The sequence below is a fragment of the Uloborus diversus genome, chromosome 3 (genome assembly GCF_026930045.1).
Source record: "Uloborus diversus isolate 005 chromosome 3, Udiv.v.3.1, whole genome shotgun sequence".
Classification (NCBI taxonomy): Eukaryota; Metazoa; Arthropoda; class Arachnida; order Araneae; family Uloboridae; genus Uloborus; species Uloborus diversus.
In genome coordinates this window covers 31,227,187-31,252,277 of record NC_072733.1, presented here as the reverse complement: position 1 = coordinate 31,252,277, position 25,091 = coordinate 31,227,187, and the positions used below count along the sequence as shown (strand labels likewise).

The 25,091-nt window shown below is 31.5% G+C and overlaps 1 protein-coding gene across 1 annotated transcript in view; it reads right to left on the bottom strand.

The window, feature by feature from the left end:
• Positions 1–1,131: 1,131 nt before the first annotated feature.
• Positions 1,132–25,091, bottom strand: part of LOC129218315 (A disintegrin and metalloproteinase with thrombospondin motifs 9-like) — a 156,245-nt gene continuing 132,285 nt past the window's right edge. Inside the window, 7 exon segments of the mRNA XM_054852551.1 lie at positions 1,132–1,776; positions 5,358–5,554; positions 7,260–7,398; positions 11,871–12,061; positions 16,014–16,152; positions 21,240–21,446; positions 22,225–22,395. Of these exon segments, the coding sequence (XP_054708526.1) occupies positions 1,678–1,776; positions 5,358–5,554; positions 7,260–7,398; positions 11,871–12,061; positions 16,014–16,152; positions 21,240–21,446; positions 22,225–22,395 (1,143 nt within the window). The 3' untranslated portion in view covers positions 1,132–1,677.

Here is a 25,091-nt window from a genome sequence, read left to right as displayed (position 1 = left end):
GAAAAACTTTGTATAAAAATATCACCAAAAGATACTATAAAAATGACTGGAACAACAAGCAACAATCAAAATTTAAAATCCTTCAGTTAATCTTTGAGGAATAAATTACACGGATGTGTTGAAAATTTAATGCGAAAAATGAGAGAATTGAAAATTTAACATTCCAATGAGCAACACTAAAACCAATTTTTAAAAGAAATAAATTCATTAAAAAAGTCCAATAGTTCATGAGATTCTTTTTTTTTTTGCAAGTCAAACATTTTCACACTCCACATCAAATGAAAACTTCAAATGACTGATGACAAAGTACCTGGTTGGTCGACGTATCAAAATAAGTAAATAAAAATCACATTCGCCCACAAAAATGTTCACTAGAAAACAAATGAGACCATGTGTCTTTGTACAGTGAAATTAAGTATGAAAACAACTGCCAATGAAGAATACTGATGATGCGCAGTTTTTCATCTTTAGTCTGTAAAAAATAAATAACAAAAATAACTAAATAATTAAATAAAATTAATGAGAAAGAAATACTTTCCTGAAAAAAGTTACTTATGAAAGTACCTACAATTCAATAAAGAAAAATTCCGCTAACAAAATGAGTACATATAAAGTTTTAAAGATATAACATTACTTCCTTTTACAAAATGAATCTAATAAGTGTATAAGAAATTAAAAAAAAAAAAATTATCAATATTAATGTAGAATAAAAGCAAATATTCACTAGAGTAACAAATTTTAAATATAATAAACAAAAAAAGTTTAGCTTTAAAAAAAATAATAATGGTTTTTTCAACGGCAAAGTGAAATAATAATTTAAAAAAAAAGACCTTTAACCAAAGTCACAATTTTACATAAAGTCAAAACTAATTATAGATTTCAAATTTGGTCCTAAGTTCATATTCATCATTTTGTTCATTCAAGCACCATTTTCTTTTACAAAAAAATTTTTCCCAAATCTACTTTAAAGAAGAAAACTAAAACTTTTTTAAATTAATGAATTGGAAAAAAAATTTTTGGATCGGTATCCGATTTTTTAAAAAACAGAAAAAACAATTTAAAAATTAATAATACAAAGATTGTTAAGGGGGGGGGAGGATTTTCATGATCCATTCACCAAAACCAAGTAAACTAAGAATGCACACTTCAGTTAAAATGTGTAAAAGTACTCGAGAAAAGTAAAATTAGATGGTTTAATTGAAATTATTATTGTAGGCATGGATAAAGAGAAAATACCGGTGTGTATATAAAAAATTTCTATCAAACAAAAAACAATTCAAAACAAAGCTCCAGTTTAAATCAACATGACTCAACAATACATAATTCATCGCTTTTTTAAGCATTAGTTAATGGATTAATTGAGAAGAGGAAAGAGCGTGCAAATGTAGAAACATGTTTTTAAAAAATACTAACAATGAAAGCAGGCAAAAGCATTTGCCATTCATACAAAGTGCAAGGTGATCATGGGCACCATTTATGACCACAGAAGAAATAAATCTTGCAAACTTTTCTTCAAAGAAAAAGCCTCAAAGGGGACTTAAATTTAAAAAAGCGAACTTGACAAGAAGGAGACTTATAGGGGAAAAAAAGAGATTAATTGGGAGATCTGACATTACAAATAAAATACAGCACTGCAGCAAAAAAAAAAAAAAAAAAAAAAAAACTTTCTACATACCATCACAAAGGCAACATAACATCCATAGGAACTCCTAATTGAGAATCTGGGCCACATGTGTCACAGAAACCTCCACACTTCCCACCAATTACTTGAGCATTCTAAATGTAATACTTGGTTAAAACATGAAAAATTATGTCTACATAAATCAGTACAAATTATAAGAAAATATAAGTAATAAAATGCTACAAGTATAAAAGAAATATGATGAAAGATAAAATATACAGAGTGCTCACTAAAGTCCCTTCCGACCCTCTTAACTTTGGAAGGGCTGCTGCTATATTCATAAAAGTGACTTCAAGGAATAGTAAAATATCCATGCACTACTGACCGCTTATGGCGCTACTTGGAGGGAAAATTGTGGAGTTAGAATTCCTATTTTGAGATAGGGGGAAAAGTGATTTATAAATTTGTAGCACATCATTCATTTAATACAAAGAGATACTTTGTTGACATTAATACAAGAAACAAAAACATGCATTTGATTTTTTCGTGTTTTCACTATTGGGGGATTTATTCAAAATTGTTTGCTGTGCTATAAAGCAGGTGAAAACATATCAGTCAATGAACAGTTATTTCTCAGCAAAGCTTGCTAACTATTTACACAGTATATGTTGTCCCCCCCCCCCCCCGACAGATTTGGAATCGAAGTTTTGGCTAGCAGCTGATTCCTGGTCAAAATACTTATTGAATGGTTTTCCAAAATTAGGAAAAAGACTTGGTGAAGAAACTTTAGGATAACATGCAGTTGGTCATTTACTGGAACCCTTTCATAACACTGTAAGGATTGTTACAACTCAACTTATAATTTCTTCACATCATTAAAATTAGCCAAAAAGTTCAGAGATAAAGGGTTTTGTCTAGTCGGCACTATGAAACTAAGAAAGAAGTTCCCAATCCATTCAAGCATAAAAAATCAAGATGATCAAGCATGACAACATTACATTGACCTCATAACAAGGGAAGGAAGACTAAATTTGTTGTTGTTATAAGTATCTTGCAAACTATTGAGTATCAATCTCATAAAATATGTTATTGGTTTTCTGTATTGATTACTATTTACTAAATAGTAGATAATATAAAGCATGCTGAGCAAAAATACAATTATTTTTTACAAGAAAGAGGTTTTAGTTAAATACCTGCATTTTCTTCTTAAAATATTTAAATGAAATTTAAAAAAAAAAAAACAATCAAATCTGAAAATTGAAATGCGCAGAGTTTCTCAAAATAGCCAAAAAAAAAAAAAAAAAAAAAAAAATCACTTGTGCTTTTCACTAAAATGTGGTGGTTGTGTTTTTTCAGTTTTGATGGTTGACCCTTACATATTTTTTAGTGCTTAATTCATAAATGACCTTTGTTTTCTCCCATCATCCAAGCAACTTTTGCAAAAATTCAAATTTCAAAGTATTCAACCCCCTCCTATAAATTACAATTTCAAAACTTACAAAAAAAAAAGGCTTAATTATTTTTCTAATGTTTTATCCATTGCTCAAATTACACTATACATTATCTGAGCTGAAAAGGATTGGAAGAAAGGGGTGGAAGGCCAATTGACACCCTAAATTCTAATAAAAATAACTAAAAATACACAAAATATCCAACTCATATCTACAGCAATGGCAAAAAGAGTTACTGTGATCTTTTGTAAACAAAATTTTGTATATTTTGCGGTACAACAAATGCAGTACAAAATGTACAACTTGGAAAAAAAAAAGATTAAAAAAAAAAATCCCTTTCAAACACTGTTTGATACTTCTTTCCTTCTAAATTGAGAAAACTTTTCAACTAAAAATGAAAGTATGCACCCTTATTTAATTACTTTATCATACATTTTTAAAGATTATTATTGAAATGGTACATTATCAAACACCAGTTCAATGCAAATGTTTAGTAACTTAATTTCATTATGCATTAAAATACCTATAAAACTTTAACAACAGTATAAATTTTCTGAGAATTTATAGAAAGAATTTTCTTAAAAGGCAGGGGGGAACCCATGAAACTAATTTTTAAATAAGCCAAAAGCTGGAGATACAGAAAAATTATAATGTTTTTCCTATTTAATTCACATTTACCTACTACTTCAAAATGACAGTTACTCATCTCAATTGATTAATTACTAGAACTATCTTTTGAATTGAAAAAAGGGCTCCCTGAAAATTCAAAACAAGGTGCATGCAATTGTTTTTGCAAATGTGTGCATTCAATGCATTGTTTATTTAACTTTTACTAACATATAGTTTGTCATCAACTAAAAATAATCATATTAGATACCTGTTAGGTACATAAATTATGTTAATATTCAATACTTTTCTAAAAGGCCATCAGATTTTCTTACCAATCAAAAATATGTAATTTGCTCAACAAATGAACCATTGTGGGAGAAAAAAAAAACATTAGGTCAGGTGGCAGTGAAAAAAATAAGAATTATCAGCAATAATTTTTCCTGATACAGACTCCACTACAACGAAATTGGACTTCCATGAAAGGGTTATAACGCAAATTTTTCACAAGTAACGAATTTTAGAGCTAACACTAATTCCTCGTCAACAACACGAATTCTTTTGGAAGGAAGTATCCGCTTTGTTATTGATACTAAATATTGATTTTGTGAAACGTTTTTACATCTCTTTAGCATCACTGACAGCAAAAGCTCTCACACCAAACTAGTCTCTACATCGCATTGTTAGTGAATCAAATAAAAACTCGGCATTTTCCATTTATTAATGTTTTTCATTCTAATTATTAAAATTCGTGAAATATAATGACACCTTAGTGCACTGTTTCATGCTAAGTTTGAAGATGGGAAGAAAAAGAAAGTTTCTGAAAAAATGGGTAGATTCTCGATATGCCTGAGCAACTACAAAACGTCGACGGTAGCACGACAATGAGCGAATCTTCCATATATACAATTCAAAGTCAAAACAAAAAGATATCCGTAAAAGTTCAGAACTTAGTTTCAATATTGAAGCTTGCAGAGTAGTATCTAAGCAACGCAAATATGGATTATGAAAATGGAAGCTGCTCTTGTACTGTGGATTAAAGAGATCAGGAAGAGAGGCTATTGCATAAATGGAAACATTATAAAAGAAAAGGCAAAGCAAACATGTTTAAAAATGTATTAATAAAGAATAATGATCTGATCATGGAGCATAAATCATAAAAATCTTTATTTTTCAACTCATGAATATTATTACTGTATCTACTGTACAGAACTATTAATAGTGCAGCTTTTATTATTACTACATAATGTCTGTTCCGTGTTGTTCTATTTAAAGTCTTTCCCTCCCATTGATCATTCATTTTGTGCATCTTAAAGCATTTTATGTTGAATAAAGTGGTCATCTTTATTTTTTTAAAAGCTGTAAAAGTTCAGCTCTTTATGTAAGAAACTGTAACGTATAGTTGAGAAATGCTTTAAAGCAGTTTAAGGGGTGTTTAATAGTGTCTAAAAGGTTTTGGTATGTTTCTAAAAAAATTGTATACATCCATTTTTCTACAATGCAAAATTTCAACTCGTGAGAAATCTTGGAACGCATCCCTTGCGTAAGTTGACTACTCGACTGTATTTAAAGTTCTCATTTATTATTTTTATGATTATTTACAACCAAAATATCTGAAACAAATTGAAAACTCACATAACAGAAAAAGATAAGTAGGGAAAAAATGGGAACATTACAACCTTTGTACGGTGCAAGTAAACATGAGCTAGTCCATTTTTAGGTACCCATTTAGCTGTAGATGCAACTCTGAAGTCTGTTCCTTCTAAAGAAATTGCAAATGAACCAAGGAGGCATTTTGGTATTCTTGAACAATCTCCAGCAGTTGCAAAGGGTACAGGCCTTCCATAATAAGTATCAGTGAATGTAAAATCATTTCCTGAAAATATTTGCTAATTAAATTACATGTAATTACTAAGCATGCAAGGAATTTTCCATATTTCTATGCAATACAGTCAAGCCCGCTTATTAGAATATCGGTTAAAAGAATGTTCCGCTTAATGTAATAACCTTTAAATGTACCAAAACGTTGTAACAGGTCACTTTGATCCCGGATAATGGAATATCCCGCCTATTAGAATACTTCTGGGCAAATTGGCTATTCCATTAAGCAGGCTTGACAGTATTTACTATACTTTTAAAAGGTAAGAGGAAGGTAGTTAAACAAAAGCAATATCACTTGGAATTGAAACTGTTTATAATAAATCTTGTTTAACTTAGCATCATTGTTATTCATATACTACTACTCCAAACTATATCAAATCTAACAAAAATATTACTGAAGCACAAATTGCTGTTATATTGCTGCAAGCACAAACTTGAAGGGAAAATGACATACACTTCTTAGCACAGCCGGAATTTACTTTTTTTTTTGAGGGGGGAGAGTAGCATTTTTTGCATTCTACAGTATTAGAATTGGCAATATATGTATATAAATCAAGGGTTCCTCCAACTCCTTCTCACACCACCTTTCGTAAGAGTACTTTGTCACAACATGCAATTATTGAAATGCTTGTTGATGGTAGATCACTAGACAGACAACAATACCAGTCTGAAATTATCTATGGATAGAACTGATACCAATCAAGAGCAAACCTATAAAAAAGCATTAACTACAATAAGCTCAAGTCTCATGCGGTCCACTAATCTGGATAATTACCTTTACCTTATGCAATACAGGCTTGATTGCCTGTGTGAGAAAGTTTTTACTACTTCTCCTAAATCATGCAACAATGCATGGTAATCCTAAGTTTTCATATTAAAAAGTTAGGAGTAATGGAGAAAGGTACTTAAAAATAAACTGCACAACATTTCGAGCTTCCGATATCCTTAATGTTTTAAAGGAACTGCCCGTTTTGTAAAACTTATACTTTTCTTTAAGCAACTTGAAGAATTAACTGTTTGAATTTGCATCATTTTCGGTACAAAGTGTATTTTAATGAGTTTCAACCAGATCCAAGAATAAAGTAGAACAGTTACGAATGAAGTGAACCAAATAAAAAACAGTAAGTTATTTCATAATTTATACCACAATGAAGATTATGAGAAAGATTTTAAAAGAATAGTTGCAAAAATATTCCTCATAGAAATATAAGGAATATTTTTGTAACTATTTTTTTTAAATAAATGTTCAGTGATTAAATCAAATAAAAACTTTAGGAATTTTACAGAAATACTTTTTATTTATTGCAATAAAATTTATTTTAAGCAATTGTTTTTGGATTCTAAAAAATAAGTTAAGATGATCGTTTTGTAAAACTAAATAGAAATAAAAGTAAAAAACTGAATGAAACTCACTGAAGTTTTAGATACAATACATAAACGGACAATCAAGAATATTACAGGAGTAAAGAATTCACATTAAATAAGAAATCTCATCACTAGTGCGGCCAGTATTTACTTTTTAGGGATTACCTTAGTTATTTCTTTAAGTTTTGCTGGTTTTATGTGAAAAATTTTCTTTTTGCTAGAAAAATCCCCACGATTTGAGGAAGATTTAAAATTTCCCCGAGTATTCCAGGTTTTTCTTCAGCTATATACAATACAGCACAAGCACTTTTTTAAGATTAAAAAAAATCACATACCTATTAAGTGCAAGCTTGTGATGTTCAATGCTACTTTATAAAAAACTGTGTAGCCATAGTATAATTGATTACATTCGCAGGTAAGGACAACATTGTTGCGGTGACAATTTTCAGGTGTTCCTAAACTGGAAAAAGAATACTTTATGTACTACAACATCAGACTTGCCAACTTTTCAAAACAGGCATCAGCAAAACTTTTCGGAAACCATTTTTTAAAACCGAGACAAATTAATTAATGTAATGTAACATTAGATTATGCATGTGTAATACTAATGGAAAAATGATAAAATTTATTATGTAATTGCAATATTTAAATAAAGCTAATTACTGCAATTTTAACATTAAATTGAATTTTAGTTTATGGAAAATATACAAAATCTAACTAAATATGAAAATGAACATTCACATAATTTTGCCAATAGTTATCTTTTAGAAGTGTTTTTTAATAATAACCTGAAACAGTTTCCTTTCCTTGAAAAGATATTTACTTTCACAACCTCTCAGAAGTCAAGTTGGGATTAAAAATGTTTTTTAGAAGCTGAAGTCCAATCAATAATGCATGAAATATTGAAACCACATATCAATTTACTGTATTGTGAAACTTCTATGAAACAAATGCTGATGTTAGATGATGCTTCAAATTAAAAAAAAAAATATATTTGTAAGGTTTACAATTTGTAAGGTCTACTATTTACATTTTACAAGATAAAAAAATGCATTTCTATTTAAAAAATATTTTCAAAATCTGCAGCTTCAGCATGCGCAGAAAATGCAGCTGAATTTAATGAAGCAGCAGTGGCTTTTTTTTTTGAATTCATTAAAAAGCTCATCTTGACAGTTACTACATTTCTTAAATGGACCCCTCCAGTCACATGGCAATCTACATTGTTTCTGTTAGGCATAAATGCCTGTTAGCAACAACAGTAAATAATCCTATCTGATCACCTCACAACAATAGTAAAAGAGTATGTTTTTCGTTACTTAGAATGTATTACAATCATTCTGCATGACTGGGGTAAAAATGCTAATCAGCACTCATTTCGTGTTGGTCGAATCGACCGAATGTTTGGTTTCACTTTCGTCCACCTTTGCGGGATTCCATAGTGGATGATGTCACATCGAAGCTTCTGGAAGGAATCTGATGGCACTTGTGCTCAACGATAGCAGTGACAAGTGTCCATTCACGTGACTCGGATATGCTAATGATCCTGAGGATATTTAAACCGATCGCAGCTTATGTTCTTGCTCTCTGATTATCTCTCATCGTCGTAGGCAGTTGCTTCGTCGGCATTTGAACTTGCTTGTTTGTGCCATTCGCCCCTCTTCAACATAATGAGCTTGTATTAGCTTATTTCCAAATGGGTTTAAAGTTTTATATCGGAGCTTTAGTCGATAGTCATGCAGTTTAGATTTCATCATTTTTTTATTAGTCATCTTGTACATTAATAGCATATAGCACGTGGTGTGCCATAGTTTATAGCTAAATGTGAGATGAAATTAATACGTTTTTAGTATATTTTATAATTTACAGACTGTTTTAGCTATATACCTTGTTGTTTAATAAATTCTCCTCAACAGTTTCGACCGCAGTGAGAAATCATTAAGCCAGTCGCACAAATCTTGCGATGCATATTTCCCCCCTTTCTTATCAGACTTTTTAAACGAGTAAATTCTACAGTATATGACTCCTTGTCCATTTGAAAATAACTTTTCTTCGCTTTTTCCGACTCCATTTGTACAATGTGATATAAAATAAACAACACATAGTGTTTCAGAATTCATTCCCCGCCGCCTCATTCTTTACCCACGGATCGAAAAAAAGCCTAGAGTCCACCAATGAGCTTACAGAAACGAAGCTGGGTGTGGCTAGGGTAGCCAGAACCTTTCCAGAGAGCAAGCCGATGGAAACAAAACCTGCCGTCAAGTAGGGGGGAAAATTACCTATTAGGCAATTTTGACACAATCTGGCAGCACCGCAGCAGCATAAATGCTCTGAAGAAAAGACGAGGCAAAATGGCCAGTTGTGTTTAGGAGGTAGCTTAGGAGAACCGAACCCTTTATTTGGCTTCTTTCCAAGCAAATCCGAGTTTAAATTTTTTGGAGGATTTTTTTGAACAAACAGTTATGATTTGATTGAAAAAACTGTTCTAAAGTGAACCATAGTTAAAAACCATAAATATCGGGAGTCTATCCATAAGCCTGTAAAGTTTAAGTTACATCCGTAAATTTTACGGATAATCCGTAAAAGTTGGCAAGTCTGCAACACTGAGAGGAAAAAAAAATAACTTGAAGTTCACAGAAGTGGCATGGTACGATCTAATAAAATGTTAAACTTTTTTGAATAAATCAATTCACTGGTTAAATACGGAAACCTAAACATTGATATATAGATTTAACTTCTGCACAAATTGATTTCTCTACATGAAAATAAAACATAACCACTGCCAACATGATTTTACAAAAAAGGAACTTATGTTCTTTCTGAAATAATTGATTCACTTATACTAGGCAAAACAGACCAAAAAAGAAGAGCACTAATGGACCCACAGTTTAAGGGATTTCAGACACCTTTAATCTGTCAATGTAAATTAATCATTATTAATATCCATTTATGTATTGAAAATCAAAGAAGGATATGTAAAATTAAAATCAAAAATTTTAGACATATTTACACATTTTAACAAGAGGACTTCTTGAAATTAGTTTCAATAAAAAATTTTCCAAATTAAAAGTAACAAATTTAAAGAAAAATAACAAGGTTAAAAATTACAAAACTCTTTGTACTTTAATATAAAAGCTTGCTTATTAGTTTTCTGCTGAAAATAAAGCAAAAAAAAAAAAAAAATGTCTAATTTGAATATTTCCCTTTTGTTAGTATGAAATCTAGAAGAGTTGCTTCTTCAAATATATCAAAAACTCAATTTTGCAGATACTGCACTTTACCTCTACACCGCAGAATAGTTCTAAAACGAATAGCTTTTAACACATTTTCCTAAGCATATAGAAATTTTGAAAACATAAAGGGGCTGTCTGTGTGTGTGATTGATGCCACACTTTTTTTCAACTTTTTTGACCCTCCCTCCCCCCTTTGTCTTAAAGTGTCAACTTCCCCATACCCCCTCCCACTGCTTTATCACATGTCATGCTATTTTTTATTAACCTATTTTTATGAATTTCGTGATGTCACAGTTCTTGTTATCCCCTTCCTCCCTCTTGTCACAAACTCACAATTCCCCCCCCCCCAAAGCATGACATTATTTGTAGACAGCCCCATGGCAATCATTTATTCATTGTCATTATGTTTAGTCAAAGTTACATAGGAGTTAACTGTTTCGCAATATCATATTATTTCGCCTTTTTCATGGACTTAAAAGCAAAACAAATTTTTTTCTTTTGCTACAACTTCCATCTGGTATAGTGATTAGTATTCTTGGCTTACACCTAGATGGCCTGGTCTGTTTCTTGACAAAGCAGAATGAAAAGCAGAAATAATGTATGAAAAAGAGCTTGACAATTTTAAATTATGAAATATTATGGAATAGTTTTTTTGTAAAGTAAATACTAAAGTATTCTTAAGATAAAATTTATTTGTTAACAGAATAGTTGAATAAAGTATTAAGCATTACTCAGACTTAAAAAAGATTTATAGTTTCTTTCAAAAAATATATTTATAATTTTCTTTAATCTGATGCATAAGCTAAATTCAGAAGGGGGATCACTGGGTGAAGAAGTTTAACTTCATGGCTGCTCCAAGGGTTAAGCAGAGAGCACTAAGAATGTTCTTAATTCCAACCTATTGTTGTTGATGTGAGAGAAAATCTCTTTATAACTGAAGGTAATAGTGGTGCCATCTAATCGTTTTGGCTGAACTCATTTTGCATTACTTTGGTTCTCACATAGCAAGAAAAGGGCTCTTCATCTTCTGTAAGTGCTCTGTTGATATTTAAATTGGGTTATTTTTTACAAATGAAACCAAAAAAAAAAAAAAAAAACTTAAGCAAAACAAATATTAATTTCAGTCATTATTAATTTTGAACATGTCCAGTATAAAGCTGAAATTGTGACCTTTAATATTTTCCTAAATAAAGCTGAAATTGATTCAATGAAGGAAAACATAAGTTTTATTATGTCACACAAAAATCGACTTTCTGACATGGAAAAATTTATAGAAAAATTCCAAGGGAAGCTTTTCTTCCCCATATCACTAGTAATATCCAGTCAAAACAAACCATCACAATACACCAAATGGCTATAACTTATTATATCAGCTATCTTAGTTTAATCTCAAACTTGACTTTAAGACAATCTAATTAACGCAACTTTCATACGATTCCAATCGAACTTCATCATGGATACTGTATAGCAGTTAAAATAAGTATGAAATTTTAATATTCCCATAATACTTATAAAATGATGCAACTTTAAATATTTTATGTAAAAGTTGCCTTAGTATTTTACAGGGTTAATTGAAATTAGCATTAAATTAGCATTTGAATCAAAACAAAAAGGACAAACAAAAAGCAATAAAATAGTCTTACTGTAGCTTCTGGATTCACTAAAATAAAAAATAATACAGTAAAAACTTTACAAGTAAGTTTAACAAAAATGTACTTACTAGTTGGCCATTTCATGAGAATAAACTTTTGCATAATTGTATCCACTTAATGTTATGTATTCTTGTGGATGTTGACCATTCATATTGTGGCAGTATATTGTAACTGATCTTCCTCTAACATGTAACTGATAATCTCCATCATCTCTTCTTCCACTGTTATAAAAATCTAAACAGCTTTTAAGAGGACCTAAAGAATGAAATAAATGCAACTATAATGAATGAAACATAAAATGTATATTTCTCTAAATAGATAGTAAAAAATCTTAATAAACACTATTTAAAAGCATTTAGAAACATTAAAAGTGACCATAGAGAATTTAAGCTTACTGTTAGGCATTTAGAAAATAATAAATATTCTTCTTTCTGTCTGAGTATGTGGTGTATATTTTGCTTATATTTTTGTTTGAAAATAAGATATATTTTACTATTCTAATATATATAAATTAGAATGGATTTATATACAAACCTTTATCAAAACAAAGGTAACCAACAAAGGGTTTCGACAAAAACTTGACCGTTGCTACAGCTTCTATGGAATATGATTTGTTGTGATTGCTCATTTTAATTAAGTTTTGCCTCATCAATGTGCAAAACTTAATAATGTAACTAATGTAATAAAAATCGACTCTTTCTGCTATCATGTTTGTTTTCAAAAAAAATTAGCAATGATATTAAGTCATGATCCAATACATTGAAAACCTGGAATTTACAGTTGAGATTTAATTGAGTAGACAACACTGATTATGCATTAATTGCTTTGATTTGAAACTTGTTACTTTCAATTCATCATGATTTTGATCAAATTTCAACATTTTGTAAGACTAATTGATGCTATATCAATAAATCTGCAATTCCTTTTCACTTTTAAATAACTTAGATAAGTGTAAAGTTGCTAGTTTAGTAGCTGATTATAGTTCATTCCAATCTAAGTTGGCACTGAAGGGAAAGGTACGAGAGGTGATACTCCCCGCGTTGAGAAGTAGTTCTCGTAAATTTGGCCGTTTAAAAGGATGTAAGTTGACAAAAGATGTTTAAAAATTAAGAGAATGGGTGTGGTTGAGACACGTAATTGAAGCTGTTATGTGTTAAATATATTTAATTTGTAAGTATTTGATTACAAAAGGAAAATCAAATCGCCGTAACTCGACTTCTGCCTTGGCGAAGACTTGAACTTTCAAGGTTGACCTTGGCTTGCCCCCCGTGGACCGGCAAACCTCAGAACTCGCTTCTCCCCACTTTGTATTGCCCGGAGGAAAACATCTGATTGTCATTATGACTCTAAAATGAGCATCTCCACATTGTGGTGAAAGCATTTCCGTCTGGTCTGTTGCTTTCCATCGTTATTTCCAATTGAATATATTTTAAAAAACAGTTTCCGTGAGTAAAAAAAAATGAAACGAAATCATTAGTTTTCAATTTACTTGATGCAATCACAAATATAGTGGGATTTTTTAATCTTTGAATTTGAGATTTATTACTTGGTAGTTTTAAATTGCTTTCGTTTTTTACATAATAAGCCCGAACTTGAAGAAAATTATTGTGAAAAAAAATCAAGAAAACCCGAATTTTGTTTGAATGTAACAAATACTTGTTATGTGAAAGGGTACATTACTCGTTGTTACAGCAAAAGTCGTTTTTTTTTTTGAAAAGTTTATGGAGAAAAAAAATAATAATGCTCTCACATGCGTTACATTTATATTACCAATTTTACACCAATGAGCTGTTGGATAAGGAAGTTTTATTTTTTCATTTTAATTTTTGAAACATACACATCCCTCTTGAAATACAAAATTCTTCCGTGCCCCCCCCCCCCTCTAGGTTTAGAACTCCTGCCTTAGATTAAATTTTTATAGAAAGTGAATTTACTCACTCCCAAAGTTAACATACAGGCTACAATAACTTACGCTCAGATAAGTTAAATAATTTTTAATGAATTGAGTTTCAGGGTTAATCATTTACTTTCACAGTCACGCAAAATTGAGAGATATATCTTATTTCCACAAACCTCAATGCATTTTTTTAAATTATTTTTAACTTCTTTCATAAATAAGTTGAGCATGAAATTGAATGGTTTTGAAAATTCAAAATTAATATCTTCTCTAAGCTCTAAAATGTAGTCATAGCTAATTGTTTCCATTTAACTCTAGTGAAGTTTCTAAGTTTTTATTTGGATAGAATTTTTTAAAAAGGGTAATCTTTCTTTTTCTCTCCAAAACTGGAGATTTCATCTTTGCTCTTTACCGTTATTATTAGAGTGTATAAAAAGAAAACCATATTATTTTAGATAATTGAACAACATTGAGTCACACAAATTAGCGAGCATTGCCGAGATGTGTTTTGGAGTTTCAAGGAACACCTATTTTTAATGCAGAAAAGTGAGAGCAAGTTTTTTTTTCTGCAATGAAAAAGGGGCTCCTTGAAACATCAAAATAGGTGTCTGTAGTTCTCTAAATTTGTATGATTTAACGTTGTTACATTTTCTTTTACTTCTCTGAACAAAGGTAATTTTTTCAATCATACATATATGTCTAAAAATACACAATGGCAGCTTTCCCAAATGTCGGACAAATTTGGATTTTTAAATCAACGGAATTATGAAAAATAATCCAAAAATAGTTCCTTATTTTATTCCAAAGATTTAAACAAACTTAGGATGCATTTCTCAGCTCCAGAGAGCAAGTTGAGCACATGTGAAAAATTAAAGAGAAATTATTCAAAACAGAAGGATGTGGTGGGGGGGGGGAGGGGTAACAAAGGTAAGCTTTCCATGTCAGAGGCAGGGTAAAAGATCCACCTCTTAACAAACTAATGAATAATTGCCAGCAAGGACTGAAAATTTACATTCTTTTTTAGCTAAGGCTTGTTGATGAACTTATATAATCTACTGTAGAAAAACGAAGATGCACTTTGAAGATCATGCCAGGTCGTTTTTCATTTGTTATACTTCTGAAAGAACGTGGTTCTTTTCATTGCCTTTGGTACCCATTATTACCATGGCAAATGTTTGCAGCTATTGTACTAATGTTCTCCTCACCTTTATCAACTTCCGTCTTATCTTTTCTTTTGAAATAGATGATATATATACTGGATGGTCAGTATTTTGACAAGTGGGTGAATGCTTTTTATCAGCGAAAGAAATCACTAGAGACAGAGTATACGTCTCTGTCAGAGCATGTTCTCTTCTCTTAATTATTACTGTTGATTAGTTTTTCAGTTTTTTTTTCATTGTTCAGAATTATTTGTTAATTATTTTGATGAACGGTAGCTCTCTGCCATTGCAAAATGAATACCCATTTACAGCCTTGCATTTGTGATAAAAATATGATGAAATATGTTTGAGACAAATCTAATTTCTTTGAAAAATTAAAGATTAGTTGTTTCTTTCTTTGATCTTTTACATTACCTTTTCCCCCTCGCCAAATTTGGCAAGTTCGCGCCGCTGACTGGCACGCGCCCTACACAGAGTAACCTTGTTTCCTTGACAATGGCTGCAATTTGGCTCGCCTAGCTTTCAATTCAGTGCCAACTTAGATTGAAACGAACTATAGCAGCCTCTTTCTTGAAACGAAAAAAAAATAAATAAACTTTTTTTTGTTATTCCAAAAGTTTTTAAAATGATAAATACGATGGATGCACAATATGTTTGGAGGAAAACAGTATAACATCGAAAATTAAATGCTTCATGTAAGATTAGCAAAAAAATTTTTTTTTAAACTCATGACAGAAATTTGGTCTAAATTAAAATCATTTTCTGACTGAAAAAAGAATAACTGAGTTAAACACTCAAAAACTAAATAGAATAAAGGTAAATTTGGTATTTTTATGCTTGTGTCTCTTTAAAACAAAAAATCAATGAAAGGCATGCAGTTTGAAACAATAAATTAAATCTTGATGTCAAGACATGAATTGCTTTTAAGTGAAAAGGCATAAGTCAACACTGTTTGTAACTGCACTTCACTTTTAACAAAACTGACTCATATAAAACAAATCTCACTAAATAAAATTTTAAAATCAACTTTGATTTTAACTTTGAGCTAGTGAGTTGAATTCTTATTTGTATTTGGTTTAAAAGCATCTCTTGAACACAATGAATCAATAATAATGGCAACAGCAATCAATCATTATAAATATATGCTTACATTCTGGAGATGTAAAACACCGCTGCTTTTTCTGGGGTTTCAGACTGCGATCACATTTATAATTTCCTACTCTTTTGCCATCCAATGTAAAGCAATGTAATTTTCTTTTCTGTCGAGCTTTATGACATGGACCTTCACACTAAAAATAAGAATTAGAAAACATGAAATCAAAATGTTTGAAACTAAAATGGCAAACATTTCAAGTAATACCCTAAAGATAAATCTTAACATATTCTGCTAAAACTTTAATATATACATGAAAAAGTATATTGAAAAGTTTTGTAAGAGAATGATCCATTTTTTTCCTTTCAAAACAATCTATAAAAATAACAAAGCAATGGTATAAAAAATTATAAAATTCAAGTTTGATTACAAAAGACTACTTGTTCTATCTCACCAAAATGTTGAAACTTTTATTCAAATAAGACATTTAACATAGATCATTTTCCTGAATTTTAATTTATGTGAATGCAAATTATTTAGATAATACTTAATACAAATATTATGCTAGCCATGTATAACATAGAATTTTTCTTTTAGTCAACAAAAACAAAAATAACATAATATAAAACAACTAACTACTACTAATTCGCCGCTAGAGGGCGCTACAGTTGCTGGGGAGTGTTTTTGCTGCTCCTTAGATAAGTGATTTTTTACTGTAATTGTTTATTTTACTACTTTAGTTTCAGTATTTTTATTGTATTTTATCATATAATTAAGTATTCTTGTGCTTTTAAGTCTTATTTTTGATTTACTTGCTTTCTATTCTCGCTACAGTTGCTGGGGAGTGTTTTTGCTGCTCCTGAGATAAGTGATTTTTTACTGTAATTGTTTATTTTACTACTTTAGTTTCAGTATTTTTATTGTATTTTATTATATAATTAAGTACTCTTGTGCTTTTAAGTCTTATTTTTGATTTACTTGCTTTCTTAAAGTGTTTTTCTATTCTGTGTAGCTAAGCCTAAATTGTGCTGATTTCTTGTTAAGCCTGACTGCTCTGTTTAGGGTGTAACTTGTTTATTTTAATTTACTGCTTGTCTTAGGATTTAGTAATATTTGCATCTTTTACTTCCAATGCTTTCTAATTCTAATAATTAGCAATATTTCTCCAATTTTGTATTTTTGTATTGACTTTTTAAGTGTACCATTTTGAGCTAGAATGGGAGTTATATGCATAATGAAGGAGGTTAAAAGTGGTAAAGGGGACAAGTGGATTTCTTGTGACCTATGTCAGATGTTCTGCTTGTTTAAGGGGAAGGATGAGTCTGAGAAGGATTTCATTTGCACAAATTGTGTTGAACTCTCAGCAATCAGAGTTAGGATGCTTACTTTGAAGGGTGAGTTAGCATTAGGCTGTAGGCGTGTAGGTGGGGTAAACACTCCAGAGGGAAAGGGGGAAGTTAGCAAAAAGGATGTGGGAATTAGCTGTGTGTTAGATAGTGGGAAAATTCCAGAGGTAAAGGGGAAAGTTATTGCTGAGGCGACTGACTGCGAAACAAAGGGTATAATTTTGGGAGATTCAATGGTGCGTGAGGTGGGAAACTCAATAGGCAGAGTTAGACGTAAGGTGGCTAGATGTTGTTTGCCAGGGGCTCGGGGGAGAGATGTAAATAGGGTTGCTGAAAAGAAGGGGGTATTTAATAAAGAGGATGCAGTTACTTTGTGGGTGGGAACTAACGATGTAGGCCATAGTGACAATGATGAATTTACAAAGGAATGGGATTCCCTGTTGGACAAAGCAACCAACTGTTCGGCAAATGTCCAAGTGGTTGGTTTGCTTCCCAGGTATGGAGTGCATAGGAGTTGGTTAAACCAACGGGCTAGGTGTATGAACCTGGTACTCAAGGAAATTTGCGTTAAGCGTAGTATCAGGTTTATTGATGTGTGGAGTAGATGTAAACGAGATTGGATTGCTAGGGATGGCCTACATCTGAGCTCTACAGGGGTCAAAATGGTTAGTGGTTTGGTTTTAGAGGCTTCAGAATCAAAAAACTAAGTTGGAATGGGGGGCATTGTTTAAGGAGCAGAATTTGAAAGGGTACTAACTATTGGGATTTTAGTAGAAACGGAAATAGGGTGGCTAATAAGAAAAGATTTTAACACTTGGGATTCAAACAATCGTGCAGCATTAAATAAAAGTAAGATGGGCTTACTTAAGGTTTTTTATACAAATGCTCGTAGTATTAGGAACAAGATGGAAGAATTGAAAAGCATAATTATAGACGAGAGGTTGGATATTATTGGAGTTACCGAGACATGGGCTACCGAAAGTGATGATGATTTATTATCTATTGCTGGGTATAATTTGTTTAGACAAGATAGAGTAGGTAAAAGAGGTGGTGGGGTTTTATTTTATGTCAGAGACACTTTAATTTGCAACGAATTGGTAATTAATGATAAACCTAATGAGATTGATATGATTTGGCTGGAGTTGATTAGTAATAGGGGCAAAAAACTACGTTTGGGGAATATTTATAGGCCACCCAACTTAAGCCAGGGTCAAGACGAACAGATGTTTAGTATTATTAGTGACATTTCTAGCAAGGGGTCAGTCATCATAATGGGAGATTTTAATTTTCCAGGAATTGATTGGAATAATTTTTACCATAGTAATAGCAGAGAAGAGGATTTTTTGAAAGTTATTGGTGACTGTTTCTTAGATCAAATTGTAACTCAGGGTACTCGACAGGACGCGATTTTAGATCTAGTTTTCTGCGACATGGAAGGCTCTGTTCAGGGGTTATGTGTAGGGGAACACATTGGAGATAGTGACCACAACAGTATTAGGTTTGGGATTAAATTTGATATGCACAAAGTAGAGAATTTTAGGTTTGTGCCCAATTTCAGAAATACTGACTTTGTGGCAGTTCGGCAGAGTTTGAAAGCAGTTTTTTCTTCTGGATTGGACAATAGCGATGTGAATCTTCAGTGGGCAGAGTTTAAGGAAAATCTAGCGAATACGGTTAGGGATCATGTTCCTTTTAGGAGAAAGGGTGTCAACACTAAAATTTGGCCAATGTGGTTCTCCAGGGAAACTAAAGACGCTCTAAATTACAAGCAAGCTGCTTTTCATAGGTTTAGAGAAACAGGTCACAGTGCAGATAGGCTCCAATATTGTAAGGCAAGGCGTAAATTTAAGTATTTGGTACGGATTCAGAAAAGAGAGTTGGAGCAAAGACTGGCAGATAACATAAACAGGAATCCCAAGAGGTTTTTTGCATACGCTAATTCGGGGAAAGTTCGAAATAGTCATATTGGGCCACTGGTTGATGAGCACGGAATTTTAATTCAGGACGATAGTGATATTGCTAATGTTCTTAATAACTTTTTTTCAAGTGTTTTTAACGATAACTGTATCTCAACAGTTGACACCAACAAGACACAAGCTATAGTACAGCTTGAGGACTTTGTATTTTCCAGGGATGAAGTTTTACTTCATTTGAAAAAAAATTAAAGAGACTAAGGCTCCGGGGCCAGATAATATTTATCCGAAAATTTTAGTTGAATGTGCAGAGGAATTAGCAGATGTAGTCCAAACATTTTCAATGCTTCTTATAATTCGGGGACAGTGCCAGAGGACTGGAAGCTGGCTAACATTACACTGCTCTTCAAGAAGGGTCTAAAGGGAGTGCGGGAAATTATAGACCTGTGGGTCTAACTTCGGTGGTTTGCAAAATTTTTGAAACATTGATGAAAATTAAGATAGTAAATTTTCTAGAGACTAATAATCTATTGACTAGTTTTCAGTACGGTTTCAGGAAAGGTAAATCTTGTGCAACTAATTTATTACATTTCTATGACAAAGTTACCATGGCTTTGGACAATAAGAAGCCTGTAGATGTTGTTTACATTGATTTTCAAAAAGCTTTCGATAAGGTACCGCATGTTGCTCTACTTAGCAAATTAGCTGATATAGGAATAGGAGGGAAAACTTTCATTTGGGTAAAAAATTGGCTGACCGGAAGGAAACAAAGAGTAGTTGTAAGGGGAAATTATTCTAATTGGAGTGAGGTCTTAAGCGGGGTTCCTCAAGGATCAGTGTTAGGGCCTGTTTTGTTCATTGTCTTTATGAACGATATTCACAAAAATATTTCTGGGAACATGAATTGTTTTGCTGATGATGTCAAAGTTATGGGGACTGTAGAAAATGAAGAACAAGCAAATCAGCTGCAAGAGGATCTAGATCATATTACAGAGTGGGCTGATAAATGGGGTATGGCTGTTAATGTTGGGAAATGTCAAGTGCTACATTTAGGGCATGGAAATAAGTGTACAAGTTATTATTTGCAAGGTTCAGTCATTAGTCAGGCAGACAAAGTTACTGATCTGGGGGTCCTAAGAAGTCAGGATTTAAATTTTAGCCAACAGTGCAGCATTGCTAGCAACAAAGCCAATAAAATGCTTGGGTTTATCAATAGATCTATTTCAAATAAATCTAAAGAAGTTCTTCTGCCCTTATATAGAAGTTTGGTAAGACCCCATTTGGAGTATGCTGTTCAGTTTTGGTCTCCTTATCTTAAGAAAGACATCAATGTATTGGAAAGGGTTCAAAGGCGGGCTACAAGGCTAATAAGTGGACTTTCCCACTTAGATTATGATTCCAGGCTTAGAAGGCTAAAAATGTACAGTCTTGAGCAAAGAAGAGACCGAGGGGACATGATTCAGCTGTTTAAATTGATTAAAACGTAAGATGTTACGGGGCTAAAGTTCAGCACTGAAAACAGGACAAGGGGTCATTGTTTTAAGCTATTTAAATCTCAGGCTAACATGGATATTAGGAAAAATTATTATTTTAGCAGGGTAGTGGAACCTTGGAACAGCTTACCGGAAGAGGTGGTAATGAGCAAAGGAGTAGACAGTTTTAAGAGGGCCATTGATCTTCACTGGGGATTGTAAATTGACTAGGACCAGTCTAGCTGGGCCCAGAGCCTGTTGCTGGTCGTCACTTTTGTATTTGTATAATTGAATCCCTCCATATTTGTTGCAAAGTTTGTGGCATACACCTTATAATTACAGTCGGAAATTTTATAAAAATTATTTAGTGCATCTTCTTTTCTCTTATAGTAAAGGAATATTTATGAGCATAAAATACTAAAAAGTTAATAAAAGATAAGGATTGTTTGTTTTGGAAAGTTTTAGTTTATTAAAAATGTTCTTGTTTTTAAATCAAGTTAAAATAACAAAGATCTTTAAGCAAGATTGAACCCCCATTAAATGTGAACTTACAGCTTCCCAGTCTCCAGTATGCCATACATAACCACTTGAACAATTTCCATAATTGCATTTTTCAAGATGTTTTGGCCGTTTACTCAAATCACAGAAAAAATGCTCATCAAATTCATTTAGAGGCTGAGGATTAGGATATCCATATACATTCACGGAATGACAGGATACTGTACGAGATTGAACTCCAGTGCTGCATGATTTTGAGCACTAAAAAGATATAACATAGTTAGGGTAACTTATTTTATGCACACATATTCAGTCTTTATGAAACATGCTTTAATAACTTTAATGCTCTGAACTGTGAGGAAAGGAGAGCAGGTATAATACTTCAAATTATTTTCACTTACATTTTATTTTATGATCTTAATGCCTTTAAGAAATCTTGCTAAATTTCAAAGCATACTAATCCTTGAAATTATATTGTTTTATAAGATAAAAATAATGGACAGATGTAACTTTTAATGTTAGATATTAACTTCATGAGAATTTTTTCAGTTAAGTTTTACAAAGGGTTGTAAAGATGCAATTAAAAATAATTCTCATAAGCATAAACAATGTCTAAGTCTTTATAAGCAAATAAAATATCAAAACCAGTCTCAAATATGTGAAATCACGAAAAATCTTTGATGTAAAAGTGTTCATGGTATATTCCTACCACAAAGTGCATAACTTAGTACTGATAAAAAAGTTTCATGTTAACCCTTCCTGCTGAATATTTTACATTACTGGATATCTCATATTAAGATTTGATATAAAAGAATTTTCCCCTAGAAACTGAGAAAAACATTCACTGCTCTATAAAATGAACCTGTGAGTGGAATTTAATTGCTCATTTTTGTATTTAACATTTTGAATGCATTTAAAAAACATAAAGGTAATTTGTTATCAGCCAGTTAGCATTAACTTTTAAAAAGTAACAAACCAAATGTAAAGGGGAAGAAAGGGGAATTAATAAATACACGCATAGGAATAAAAAAATACATACTTCTGACCATGGTCCAAATTTCCACATGTATGGACATGGTTTTAAATCACATTTTTTCTTATTTTTTGGTTTATTCAGCAAAGCACACATCTCATCAGATACACGATTATGATCATTATCAATGCAAACAACTTCTCGAACTTTATAGGTTGAACCACATGAAGCATGACACTAGAAAAAGTAATATTTTATAACTTATAGTTGTTATTAAAGCAAAAATATCAGAAAAAACAACCAAAATTTTAAAACGGTTGAAAAAGCAAATATTTTCAGATGTGAAAATTTGGAACAGTAACAAACATATTTTATCTGAAAAACAAATCCATTCAAAATAATATTTTTTCAACATTTCAGAGAAACACACGTGGTAAAAAAACACTTGACACATTTTTAGTTTGAGTATATGAGTATTCTCCAGAAAATGTAACTCTTGAACACAAATATTTTTCAATTTTGAAACATTTTGTTCTCTTGTTTATTCATTCTTACATGAAAGTGTTACCTACTAAAAGTAGGTAACACTTTCATGTAAGAATGAATATAAACAATGGCCCAGCTAAGTTCCAATTATTTTACTCATAAATAAAAAAAAAATGAAAAAATGCCTTCTTCACGAAAAGAAAAAAAAAAAAAAAAAAGAAAAACTCTTAATGTTTAAAAATCAAGGCCAATTTAATATCAAAGTAGTAATTTTGTTAATTGTGAAAACAATGAGCTAGTTTAATGATTATTGAGAATCTAATATTAAGCTCTCTTAATTAAAGTACCGCTTAGTTTTTAGTTATTCTTTCAATTCAAATGTGTGTTAAAAAACAGAATTTAGTAAATTTGAGAATATACTGGCAATTTATAATTTTGGTAGAATACCTAATGCCCCTCAATCATTTATTTTCACCTCAGAAAGAATGACATTGGGCAATTCTAGAAAAAATGTCCCATGCATAAAGTTAAGTTTTTAATTTTATTCAAGTAACTATTAATTGAATACGGGATTAACTGTTATGCTTTGATAGTATATTAAAGCATGTATTGCTCACCAACAGCATTATTTTTTGAAGGCTTTGGTTAGCTGGAAAAAGTAAAAAACTTAGCGTTGCGCAAGGGACATTTTTTCGAGAATCGCCCCATTGATAAGGTCTGACACCGAGGTGAGGATTTTTCCATTAATGGATACATTTTTCAGGGAAATATATTTTTTTCTTCATTGCTACAATCTGCAGTTTAAACATATGAAAACATGCTCACTTCTTTTTTTTACATTAATTTACATCCCTGAAATTCAAGTTCATGGAGGTGAGAGTTCAAAATAACCACACTTAGTTTTTCAATCAAAATCTATATATATCTTCTTGTTTTTCAACAAAAGTTTCACAACTTCTTTATGGCTGAAAATAAACAAAGGGTATCTCTTGTATCATGGAAATCAAATTGTGATGTCATTACTGCCACATGTTAATGAGAAATGGTGTTTTGTGTTTAGGTAACGGAGGTGAGAATTTATTGTGTGACGTGATTCCTTATCCTATTAATACGAACTAAAACTTAATATTAAACAACTAAATATACTTAAACAATAAGTATTCAAGACACTTGTGAAAGGAATAATAAATAAATAAGTATATACTTTTAACTAAACAAGTTATTAAGCAACATAAACAGCCATACAAGGTGTGTGACATGCCACGGAGATGAGAATTCACACGTTGTGAACCAAAAATACATTAAAATAAAAATTATTATTAAAAAATTGTTTGCAGGTTTAAATAGATATACTTTTGATAAAATTAAAAAGCATTGTTAAATGAATTGTTCCTTAAAGTTTTTACTGTAAAAGACATGTGACAGAAAAGTTACACTTTTTACCCATATATGAAATAAATTTTCCAGATTATCATTTTTTCCGGGTATTATGCAAAAACCTACTTCCTGGAGATTTCCTTTAGATTTGCGGTCCCTAATTTTCTGTGAGATAACATATGGACCTTGTACTAAAACTAGACCGAACAATTCATTTTCTTGTTCTGTACAGACCTTTCAGTTGAAAAGGGATGTAGGGTTTGATTAAGAGTTTATTTTATATGTTTAAGAGCTTTCCTTCATCCCTTACAGCTTTCAAGTCTACACAATGTTTACTTTTTCTTTTTATGAAACATTAATTGAAAATTATTGGCAGTAATTTCAGGTATCAACTTCGGGAGGGGCAGATGTGTAATGTATTATAGGAGGGGGGAGGGGTGACTAATAAAAATCAAATTTTAAAAAAGTTTAAGAACTGAAGAACAACATGATTTTTTTTCCCGAACAATGTATATGATTCAAAGAGTTTGAAGGAAAGTTATAGGTGTTTTGAGTATGAGAGAGAGAGAGAGAGAGATAGAGAGGGATTGAAAATTGAAAACAAAAGGAAGAATTTTTTTACTAATATTCTGAATCTATTATCCAAATTAAACCTTTTAACTTTTGATTTGTTAGGATTCTTGAAATATTTTCAGTAGCCATTTAGGTCCTTAATTGTACCTTCCTCCTGATAAAAGAAAGGTTGCAGTATCAAGATGGCACCTTTTTCTTTTAAATCAGTTTTCGTACTGAACATAATGAAATACAAAAATTGCATTTGTAAATAAAACTTGAAGATAGTTATGGATTTGCTTGTTCATTGAGCTGTGTATATTCGTGCATAAGTTGGAGAGTTTGTGGGCTTTCCCCCGAAATCTTTTGTTAGGAACGTATTTTTAGACTCTTTGGTGGTTAATAGGAGGAAGGGAGGAATTTGAAATTTAAAGTTATATTGTTGAAAACACAATTGTTTGCTATCTTTGGTGGCTTGAAGGGAAAAGATGTTCAGGAATTTCCCCCAGTGGTTTTTT